This window comes from Emydura macquarii, unplaced genomic scaffold, assembly GCF_026122565.2.
Source record: "Emydura macquarii macquarii isolate MOO-44397 ecotype Brisbane River unplaced genomic scaffold, CSIRO-AGI_Emac_v2 contig_1551, whole genome shotgun sequence".
In the NCBI taxonomy this organism is placed as follows: domain Eukaryota; kingdom Metazoa; phylum Chordata; order Testudines; family Chelidae; genus Emydura; species Emydura macquarii.
The window spans coordinates 21,737,294-21,749,447 of NW_027131688.1; the positions used below are offsets into that span (position 1 = coordinate 21,737,294).

The window sequence follows — 12,154 nt, forward strand, 5'->3', positions numbered from 1 at the left end:
TTAGGTTGCAGAGCACTGGGTGTGAATTACAGAGCACATCAAAATGTTGCAATCTAACTGCCTCCTGTGAATACTGCAGGCATGAACTAAAAGGTATCTAGTTCTTATGAAATACGTATCCTTTAGTTCCCAGCAGCAGCAGCATCCACATGGGTCAGTTAAATTGTAACGTTTTGGTGAGCTCTGCAATTCACGGCACCATAGTCTGCACCGTGGCTCAGAGTAGATGAGCACTTTGTTAAAAAGGTGACCTTTTTTGGCATCTTAAATTAAACCTTAAGTTACTTTCTTACTCATAGTAATGTTATTACTTGAACAAGATGAAACAGGAGCATCTATTTTTTAAAATAACATGTGTACCGTTTAATAAAATGCCACAATACTGACCATTTTATTTTAATTTATATCCTTTTTTATCTTGGCCACTTTCGTTTCTTATCCAGTCTAGCAAGCAGGAAGGCACTATAACAATGCTGTTTGATAGGTGCCAAGATTTACATATACTGCTTTGATCTGGTATGGGGAAAGTATGCTCTCTTCTCAGGAGAATGCAAAAAAGGAGAGTAACAGATTACTGATTGTAAGTGTGGTTTGCAGGAAACTATTTCTGCAGAAATATGTATAAGTGTAAGTTTGATCCCCTAGGTGATTTCAAAACAAGACTAAGTTCATCATTTATGACTTTCATATTTCTTTCTATTTCATCTGAGTGATGCAAGATTCCTAGTTTTAGTATAAGGGAGAAAAACAAACAAAAAAACCCAGGCATACAAATGGAGTAAATTCTATATAATTCACATATCAAAATTAATGTTTTAGTTGCTGAATCTAAACTTTTTTTTTTTTAAACTTTAGGTGATCTGAACGACTTTTGTCTACATTATATTTTGATTAGTTATTAATAATATCTCCACATCATCTAAAACAAAACAAAAAAAATCTTTCTACAGCCAAAGTCTAATGTGCAAACGACAAGCATGTAATTCATAATACACTGAGATCCTCCATTTTAAAAGTCTCATTGTTTAAGTTTAAGGGGAAAAGGCTATTTAAACTGTTTTCCCCAAACTCAGTACAACAAGATAGTAGGATCAGGAGAACAAGAGGGGGAAAAATCCTAACATTTTCAAAGTAACCTTGCACACTGTTACTATACCAGTTATTTGGAACTAACCGTTTATACAAATTAGGACCATACATGAAGTCAGCAATGGGAATACCACTAATAGTTAACACTGTGAATTCCAGAGCAAAGAACATAAAATATATAATAAAATAAAAATTATTTTATTATATATTACACAAACATATATACTGCAATAAGTCAGTTATGTTTTCCACAATCACAAATCAACCCTTTTCATATATTTAGCATTGTGTATTGTGCTATATTAAATTGCATTCATTAATGTGTATTTGAAATGTAGTAAGGTAAAGAAAAAGGGTTAGTTTCAGTAGAAACTATAGCTTTGGATTCACTAACTTTTGCTAGTTTAACATTATGGATAATGGATTCATTATGGATATGAATTTAACAATGTTTTGGCATTCAATTATCTTGGTTAAAAATGTAAAGAACTGTGGATGATTGTATAAATAATTGCAGGGTGTTTGAGTGGTCAGATATATAAAAGATAACATGTGACATGCCAGTGTCCTGCATGTGCAATCTGAAGCTCTATACCATTTTTTAAAATGGAAAGTTTTGTACTGTTCTGTACATGAACATGTTTTGTTAACCAACATAACATTTAAAAACCAATTTCAACAGGTCCTCACTAGAGATGAGCTGTTTGTATTAGAAGGGCAAAAGCACACCTGAAAGTTTCTTAAAGCATGAAAGAGACAAGTACAGGTTACTTACGTGAGTTCTTTGAGATGTATTTGTTCCTATGGGTGTTCCACTGTAAGAGGCGCACATGCCCATGCACTCTTGATCAGAGACTGCAAAGTAGGGCTCACAGACTCGCACTTGTGCAGAATATCTCATACTCCGAACAAAGGAATATAGGCAGGCATAAACTTGCCACTATTCAGTTCCTTCTCAACCATGAAGCCAGAGACTCCACAACTGAGGGGAAAGAGGCAGAAGGCAGAGCACCTGTAGGGACAAAAGCATCTTGAAGAACTCAAGTTCCTGTAAGGCCAAGTCTACACTACAAATTTACATCAGGATAACTATGTTGCTCAGGAGTGTGAAAAATCCACACTCCTTAGCGACACAGTTATACTGACCTAACCCCTGATGTAGACAGCATTTCTCTCCTCGTAGCTACTGCCTCTTGTGGAAGTGGATTAACTACGTCAATGGGAGACACTCCGGTCGGTGTAGTAGCATCTTCACTGAAGCGTTACAGTGGTGCAGCTGCACCACATAAGGGAATTTAACATCTTTGGAAGCACTGTGACCCATTTGGAGGTATATTGGTCTGTTTGGGGTATGTACTGTTCCTTAAACATGTTTGGGGACACATAGGGAGTCACAAACGTGGAGGCCACAATATGACCCAAGAGCTGAAGACAAGTCCACATGGTTGTTTATGTGTTGAACTGCAGAGCCTAGATCAGGCCAGATAGGGTAGAAAATCTATCCCTGGATAGATAGGCTGTTCCTGTTATGGAGTGCAAAATGGCTCCTATGAAGTTTATCCTTTGTATTGAGTTAGTATAGATTTTATGTGATTGATGTGACATTCTAACGATTGGAACAAGGTCTTTGCTGACAGGAACTCTTGGTGTGATCAACCCCTGCTCAACCAGTCATCCAAATATGGGAATACCAAGATTCCGCCATTGATGGAGATGAACTGCCAATACCAAAAGGACTTTTGCAAAACACCCTCAGAACCGTGGAGTGTCCAAAGGGAAGAACTCTATATTGACAGTGGTCTGTTCCTATTACAAGAGAGAGAAAGCGCTTGTGCAATTGGTGGATGGCTACATGAAAGTAAGTGTCTTCTAGGTCAAGGCCAACAAACCAGTCCTTGTGGATCCAAGGATGGGAGAATGGTGGCTAATGTCACCATTCTGAAGTGTTGTGCTAGAACATAATTGTTCAGGTTCTTGAGGTAGAGGTGATCTCCACCCCCGTACTCTCCTGGGAGCAGGAAGTAGTTGGAACAGAATAGTTTCCTGATGAACTGTGTTGAAACCGGCTCTACTGCCGCCCCTCCCCCGCCCCCCCCCCGGCACGGAGGAGGAAGAGGGATAGGACCCCTTGGCCTTAAGAGTTTTTCATATGCTTAGTCCCTGAAAAGGAGCCGAGGGGTTAGAGGGAGGTGGGATGGAGGGGTAGAGAGTGGAAGTGGACAGAGTAACCCACTCTCACAACTTTCAGTATCCTCTTGTCTGAGATAAGGAGTTCTCAAGCAGGTAACCAGTGGGACAACTGATCTTCAAAAATGGGGAGAATTGCTCAACAGGGAATCCAGTGAACTGGGTTGATTGTTGCCCTCAGGAAAGGCGTCAAAACTGCCTCTTAGGCCAGGTCTACACTTACCTGAAAATTCAGCAGCAGTCAGCGAGAGTTATGCAAGCTAAGCAGAGTAGCTTGCATAACTCCCATCGAGCACAGCGTCTTCACTGTGCTGCGCTGACAGGAAATGCATTCCCATCGACGCAGCGCTATGCTGTTTGAGGGGGTGGGGCTTTAGTGTGTCAACTTCCGGATCGATTAAGCGGGTCTTCACTGACCACTCAATCGATCCAGAATGTTCGATCTGATGGAGGCAAATTTGTCACCGTCAGTGTGTACATATCCTCAGAAGGAGGGGGCAACTGAGAGGAAGTGGTGGGTGGGCTTTGCTTCTGCTGCTTGCCCCTTCTCCTGAAAGCCTCCTGAGGCTTAGGGAAGGTGGACTGCTGATAGTACTGGAATAGCCTGCATCTTTGGGAGACCGAGTACTATTAAATCATCTTTTTGCACAGGCACATAGATACCCAGAGCGTAGATCTGGTATCCTTGAGTGTGTGGACTGAGTAGTTCATATGCTCACTAAAGAGTTTGGATCCTTTATAGAAGAGATCCTTGACCATGAACTATATTTCTCTCGGCTGAACCAAGGACTGGAGTAAGGATGCCCTTCTCACGACCACTGCTGTGGCCAGGGATATGGAGGCTGTGTTGGCAGCATCTACGACAGCTTGGAGGAAGCTTTTTGCAACCAACTACCCTCCGTGAAGACTAACCGAAACGGGTCTCTCTGGTCTTGTGGCAGATGTTCAATAACGTACATAAATTATGAATAGGTGGCAAAATCATATTTCGCCATCAATGCCTCAAAATTAACACCACAGAATTGAAGAGCAGCAGACAAAAAGCCACGTCAGTCAAGTCTCTTGGATTCCTTGTCTATTGGAGAGGGTCTAGACCAAGTTAGGCAGTTCCTTTCCTTAGCTGAATCCAAAACTAAGGAATTAAGGCTAGGTGGGGAATAAAATAAAAGCGTTCTATCCCCTTTGTTGGGATGTAATACTTTTTGTCAGATTTCTTACAAGCGGGTGGAACTGTGGCTGGTGTCTGCCACAGGGTATGTGCAGGGGATAGTAATGTCTTAATAAGTAAAGCAACCTTCCCTTGAGGATTAATATTCAAGATGTCTACCAAAGAATGTTGTGACTCTTGGACTTCTTCTAGCAGGATTTGGAGAGAGCCACCAGCCTCTTTATGAAGACCTGGAATGTTTTAAAATCATCATCATATTAGGGCAATGGTGGCATTGTGGACTTATTTTTGAGTAAAGGAAGAGAGTGGGGGCAAGCATTTCTCACTACCCTTCATTCTATCAGACAGATGTGCAACTGCTGTTCCTGTTGTGACCATTTGTGAGAGGACCCAAATGTGCTCTCCATCCCAAGAGGAAAGAGTCCAATGTTAATATGATTGTAAGGGGATTCTGGTTGAACAGGATTCCAGTACAAATTTTGGATGCATCCATCAGGTGAGTGACTGTAGGACCTGACTGGGTACAGATAACGACTTGTTGAGACGGTTTGTTGGGTACATAAATAGTCCTGACCCACTCCAGAAGACATTGAAGAGGTGTCATTTTGGGTGTCAGCTGTTGCAGACATGTCTGTTAGAACCTGAGGGCTGAGCTGCCCTCTTTGTATAATGCTCCTTAAAGCGAGGAAACTGTTGAGAGGGAGATACGCTCTGCCCATTCTAGAATCCAGAAGTACACCAATAAAGAATTTATTGTGTAGATTTTTTTAGATTTATCTGAACCTAGACTTCGGAATAGTGAAGTTGTTTGAACTGCCGAGCATACTTCCTGATATGACTGACTCGAGGAGCCAGTCATCGAGGTAGGAAAGGCAGTTACTCCTAGATGACAAAGGTAGGCAGCTGAAACTGCCATGATTTTTGAGAACACACTTGGGGCAGATGATAGGCCGAAGGATAAGACCTGGTACTGGTAATGATTGTGACTGAAAGTGAAATGAAGAACTCTTCTGAGAAAAGAATAAATCGCTATGTGGAAATAAGCATCTTTGAGTTCGAGGGTCACAAACAAGTCCCCTAATTCCAGGGAAGGAATTAAGCTAAAATGGGCATCAGCCTGAATTTTACACGTCTGACATGCTTGTTCAATTTTTTGAGATCTAGTGTCAGCCTCCACCTCCCTTGGGTTTTTTTTGGGTGGGGGAGAAGGGGGCGGTAAATATCTTGACTAGAACCCTTTTCCCTTGTGCTGAAGTGGAACTGGTTTTATGGCCCCTAGACATAGATCTCCTGTGTCAGCAATTACTCGTGAAAGGGGAACCTGAAGATGAAAGGGGGTTAAAAGGACGGGGAGGAGGTAAACTGGAAAGTATAACCAAGAGTAACAGCTTTCAGTACCCATTTGTTCAATGTTATAGCTCTCCATGCTTGATGAAAGAGGAGCAGTGTCCAAATTGAGCAAGTTTCTGGTCCTTATAATAAGGGGTGGCTTTTTGGGTATGCTGCCTGACCCTTTTGTTGATTGTGTCCACAACCAGAGTTTGGTGCTGGATGAGAAAATAAAGATTCAGAATCCCTGACCAGGATGTGGCTTGCCTTTTTTTTTTTTTTTTTGGGGGGGGGGGGGGAGGGGAGGAGTGCGTTAAAATCTGCCTTCTTGCATATGTGTGGGCCTATTGCTGGAGTTTGCCAGATAGACTTGGCTGGCTCCAGGAACGCTTCATTCATTGGCAGGGACACCTATGCTGTGGTAGAGGTGTGCAATATGTTCAAGAGCTTGTGATAGGAATCCTGGACTTCTTCCAGTGGAATCTGCAAGGTGTCAGCAACCTGCTTCATCAGCTCCTGGAATTATCTAAAGTTGTCAGCTAATGATGGCAGTGGTGGCATGACTTCCTCATTCAGTGATGATGACAAGATGTTTGCGAGGGGACAACCTCCTTGTCCACCCTTGCCTCTTGTTCCTCAAAGGTCTCCTCTGGCTCGAAATAGGGAGAACAGATGGACAATGTTGGGGAATGAGATTGTTTGTGTTTCCTCTGGGGAGGTTAAGGTCCCTGAGTTGAGGTCCTGCAAAATTGCTGGCAGTACATTGCCCATGGATCCCAGTAATGGAAGACCTTAAGGCATGGAGGGAGGAATCCAACACGGTTATCACAAGTGTTGGAAAGCAGGAGTCTGATGTCCTGCCTCTGTTACATCTGAAATGGGAAATAACATCTCCTGTAACAAATTTTAGATCCTTGAACAATAAGTTCAGAGTCTGAGTCAGAATGCGTCTCTACATATTGTATTGGATATGACAAGCCCTCCTCATGGATAATTGAAGATAGAGAAGTGGTAGGTCTCCCAGAAACGAGCAGTCAGTGACCCAGCCAGCCTCAGTACTGAGAGGTGTCCAGGGGTGGCAAGGAATGAAGATTCAGGCTCAGTCAGTACCATAAGGTCTTTCGGGTACCAGAATACCTGCAATACCGAAAACACAACAGAACTTGGTATAAGCACTGATGGTGTTGCAGAGACGGTTGCACAAGGCACTGACACCAGTACCAAGGAGGTCAAGGATTTCACTGAAGCCAGTCTCTTGGTAGTAGTAGTCTTCTGTTTTGAGCCCTCTACCACAGAGGTACTGGACTTAGTTCAAGTCTGAATCTGCTTCATGATGCCCCCAGTACTAGGAACCTCACTAGCACTTCTCTTCAGACCTGAAGTCTTTGGGGACCGAATCTTCTTTGATGAAGAACCCTCGTGTTTTGTTTCACTTATCCCCTTCTTTATACTTGGATTGGGAAGTTGAGCAGCACGGTTACTGGTACCTCAGTCAAGAGGAGCGTTGGAAGCTCTTGATGACCATGAGCTTGATAATGGGGCACTGACAGATGTAGAGGATCCCTGTACAGGGGGGTTCTCTATACCTGAGTACGAAGCTGGTTTTAAGGCTTATCCCATCATTAACAGTCTATAATTAATTTCCCAGTTTTTACAGGAAAAGAAGAGCAGATTTTACACTTGCTGGGAACGTGAAAGTCTCACAAGACAACAAATGCAGCAGCAGGAGTGTTCATCACTAAGAAGGATTGCTTCTCGACAAGAGAGGCACCTTTTAATCTCAAGGAGCTCAGCACACCCACCAGAAGAAAAAGTTATTCAAGCTCCTCAATACAGGAAGAAAACAAATATGTATTTTTATTTTATATTTTTCAGAAAAGAAAAAGAAAAAAGAAAAACATTCCAGCTGTAAGGTACTAGACCTACTACTACAAACTAACTATAAAAGCTAATACACTAATCAAAGGGAGATACAGGTACAGAGTAAACAGGGAACGTTAGACTCCATCTCTGGGTGAAGACAGTAGAGAAGGACCTGAGCACACGAGCATGTGTAGTTGCGGTAATTAAAACTTAGCCAAAAGGAACTTTGTCAAACCTTCCAATAAGTTTGGATTGACAAGTTCAATAGGGTAATTTTTTCAGCAAGTATCTGAAAAGAAGACCTACAATTACAGTGGCATAACCAAAGTAATGCATTGCTGTAGATTGGGGTAAACAGAAGATATAATAGGGGAATAGAAGTAGAGGTATACTAACAAAGGCCTAGACTCGGTACAGACTCATTCTTTTTATATGAAAATGGATACATTTTCTGAAGTACCTTGAGCCCCAATCCTGCAAACAGTTTTGTATATATTTAACAGTAAGCATGAACAGTCCCAATAAAGTTGCCATACATATTACAAATCATGTCCTGTCACCCCTCACTTTCCAAAGCTCACTCCAAATACTCACTCAAACAAGTGTAGTTTGCAGAATGCCTGAAGGTTAACAGATTCAGGTCATTTCAGACTAAAGGAGAAACTAAATGCCAGAGGTGAAGGGTCTTGATGATAAATGTCTTGCCACAGCTGCTCCCTTACAGGAGTCCAGATTGGGAACTCTCACTGATCTCAGCTCCAGTTGTATGGTACTGGGAGAAAGACAGTCATCTCATGCAGGAATGTCCCAGGCTATTTAGGGCATTAAGTCAAAAAAGTCACATACAAGACAGCAAGTGCAGAATCCAGAGTAAGAGCCAACTGCCACATTCTGCATTAATTTCAGGACCAGAATGGATTTATGGTGTAGCCCCATGTAGAGTGCATTATAGCATGGACTATAGTAGCAAAGTCTGCATATTTGAAGAAAACTCAACCTCTTGATCAGATATAGATGGAAAAAAGCAGTCCTGGTTACTACTGCTATTTAGAAGCAGCTGTCTATTGTTCATTATTGGAGATAGAAGCTTGGAGATTTGGTTAAACACATCAACTCATTGGTTGCTCTGTCTAATCCACCATAATCTCCTGAATTTTATTAGAGCAGAGTCTCAGCCAACCTGCTCTAATCCATACCCCATTCCAGCCCAGACACCAAGAAAAACACTCAGTAACTCTCTTGTAGCTGTCCAAAATTGATATAAAGCTCAGCATACTAAACACTTTAACCCATATCCTCATAACTCTACAGCAAACTCATGTATATATTGTGCAAGAGAGGTTATAACATAGAGCCTTACTGTGCACCTTGAAGCAAAAGGGCAGTTACCCAACACTATCATCTGGGATTTCAATGGAGAAGGAATTAAATCAAATCGTAGCTGTATCAATGCCAGGGACTACAGATACATTTAAAAAACCTCACACTTTATGATTACAAAGGCAGCCTATTGGTCTTCGATCATTAGCATGGGCAACTATTATCCATCACGATCAGCCATTGCAACCAGAATACTGTGTCCCATAACAAGGTTAGCAGCTCAATTGCCAGGGTCAAAGAAGTCTGAGGTATTCCGCCTCACCATGAGATTTCTGCCAGACATAGTGTCTACCCTTACTTCCTTTGTGGAAAAAACAGCATGTGATCCTGTTAAAGACGATCATATTGCAAATGGCACAAGAAAGCCAAATTTCCTAGATTTTCCGTGATTGACTTCCCAACCATAATGTTCTTTTAACATAGTTGGTGTATGTAATTTTCTAGGGTTTTTGGTTTTGTTTTTTTTTTAAAGCAAACGGGAAAAACCCAGAAATTCCATCCCGTGGCATCATGCTGACAGCCACATAGTTCATCAGCAGGGTTTAGACTCTTTTGCCCTCCCATTTTCTCCCCCAGCTTGACCACTTCTACCCTGTCCCTGGCTGGAGTAATCAGGATGATATTAAACTAATAACAAAAGGGAAGGGGGTAAAAAAGAGAGAGGATATGAGTACACATTTAGCACAGAATCAAGATGTTGAGAACAAAATTAATCAAGCAACCAAAGGGCATAAAAAATACAAATTCCTGAGTTGCTTGTATGCCACTGCTAGGAACCTGGATAGCAAACAAGAGGAATTGGAATTGCTCATTTATCAGCATAAATTCAAACTAGTTAGTATTACTGAAACCTGATGGGATGATTTGCACAATTGGCATGTTAAGATCCATGTTTATAAACTATTTAGGAAGGATCGAGTGGGTAAACAGGGAGGGGGGACTGGCACTTCATAACAAAAATGAGAATAATCCATTCAGAATAATCCATTCAGGGTTTCAGCAATGCATACCAGTGGATGGTCCAAGAATTTGTTTGAGGGACTGATTGGTAATAGGATAGAATTTTCTACCTTTATGATACTTACCAAGGTCCAAACATCACCACCAGTTTCTAATGGGCTGTTTTTCACATCAACATTGACAGCCTGATTTATAGCTAAGCAATGAAGCTGCAATCTGAATGGGCATGGACACTGAACTAACCTTGTACTCCTCTGTGTTCCCTCATCTTATACTTTCATTGTAAATTTTGAGCTGGGAACATCTTTTTCTGAATGTGTTTGTACAGTGCCTACCACAATCGGTTACTATCACAATACACACAAATAATTTTTGCCCACATAGGTGGTCACTAGAAAACAGGTTCATTACACTAGCAGGGTTGTATGGAGAAACCTGCACTAACACTGCCCTTCTTTGGGTAAAGAAAGATTGTCAGCCTCCACAGCTGTCAACGTAAGTACTAAATTCACCACCTCAGAAAGAATGGAAAGTAAAAAAATAAATAAATAAATAAGTTGTCGTCTTGTAACTATGGTGGAATGTTCAGGATATTTGAACATGCACAGAGATGTGTATGTTAATGTTATTTACAGTCTATGGCACAAAAGCATTTTTTATTTACAGATTTTATAAAATAAATGGAAAGTATCTATGAAGCAGTTAGCACCCTTTGAAAAAAATGGAAAAATGTTCTATTTAGAGACTGTTTTGCTAATGCAGTGCACATCAGTAGCTGCAAAGTATTCTTCTTCACTAACGACAACTGTGTGGAAACAGAACATTAGAGCCTAATCTCCCTATCCTTGCAAGAAGTGTCACATAAAGAGCAAAATAGTTAACACTGGCTTAAAAACTTGAACAGAATTTCCTCGCTTTCAAAGGACACTAATAAATTTAAGTGGGGAAATGAAGAATTTAGGGAAAAGTCTCCCGCAGCCACTTCATGTTGCCTACAACAATGTTGTTAAAACACTCCACTCTAAGGCTTTCACTTCCATCTTTAACAGATACCAAAAAGCAATACATACTCCACCTCCAAACTCACACTCTAGCACAAAACCTTAAAGGCACTTGGTAACTTTTGTATCAACTGATCATCTGACCATCATATACCACGTATTTGGGAAGTTCCGCTTTATCACCGCTGATGTCCCTTTTTAGGTTTTGTGCTACAATGCAAGCTTGCACAATATGGACCACTATCAGAAACAAGTAATAATGATAGCAGCAGTAAGATATCAAAGGAAAGTTAGAAATTTTCTCCCTTCACCAAAGCTGGTCAGTGTGGTTTCAAAACTTCACAAAACTTAGTCTTCGTTCTAAATAATCAGAAAGGGAGAAATTCACTTACTCTCTGAGAGCTGACACAAGGCCTCTATGCCACTTCAGCCCTCCAGAAGGATGCAGGCAGATTAGACACATAGAAGGGGCTCCACTTACACTAAACTCCAGAGGTTAGTTTAGCACTGGTCCTGAATAGATTTGTGTGGAGGGGGTTGAGTGTGTTTGGGAGGAAGAGGGCTGCTAAATCTGAGAATACTGTGGCCCAAAAGTTGCAGTAAAAGTAGGAGTGGAGGTGATGGAGGAAGGCCTGCTTGTGGGTTTTGGTGTGTGAAATCTAAGTCTCAAAACCCAATTATTACAGTTTTACCAGGGAAGTGAATTTCACCGTAAAGTAGCATTTGGTCAAGCTGTGCTCAAGTGAGACACTTACATATATTCCAACCCTGATTTTTTTGGTGGGGAAGGATTGTTAGGAAACCTTCATTTCAGTTGTGACAGAAGAGGACATAGATTTATATAAAGAAAAGCCAACTTTTGGAAATTGAAATGTTTCTTTATTATTAACTTACCCTTAAGAACCGCAACATATTAACTTTAACAAAGATCATAAAAGGAAAAAAAAAAGATACCTTTTAAAGCTGGCAGTTTTTGGAGTTCTCTGTTATTGCTAACATTAAACCTTGAAGAACTCTGCCTTTTTTCTTTCTTCAGTACAGTCTGTGGAGCAGGTACTTTGATTTTAGATAATTGTGCTGGGGGAGGAGCGCTGTTTGATTTTTTGTTTGACACCTGTTAAAACAACATTTAAAAGTAGTTGAGCTTGTTAAACAGAACATTCTAAGAACAGAGTTA

The 12,154-nt window shown here is 41.1% G+C and overlaps 1 protein-coding gene across 5 annotated transcripts in view; it reads right to left on the minus strand.

Moving 5' to 3' along the window:
• PPP2R5C (protein phosphatase 2 regulatory subunit B'gamma) overlaps nucleotides 1–12,154 on the minus strand; it is a 234,919-nt gene that overhangs the window by 135,533 nt on the left and 87,232 nt on the right. For 4 of the 5 annotated variants that reach the window (XM_067555048.1, XM_067555043.1, XM_067555042.1 and 1 more), the window contains exon 3: nucleotides 11,932–12,091. The exons of the other annotated variant lie outside the window; for it this stretch is intronic. Coding sequence is in view for 3 of the 4 variants with exons in the window: in XM_067555043.1 (XP_067411144.1) it covers nucleotides 11,932–12,091 (160 nt within the window). In the remaining variant the exon portion in view is untranslated. The remainder of the gene's footprint in view (nucleotides 1–11,931; nucleotides 12,092–12,154) is intronic. 5 annotated transcript variants of the gene reach the window in all.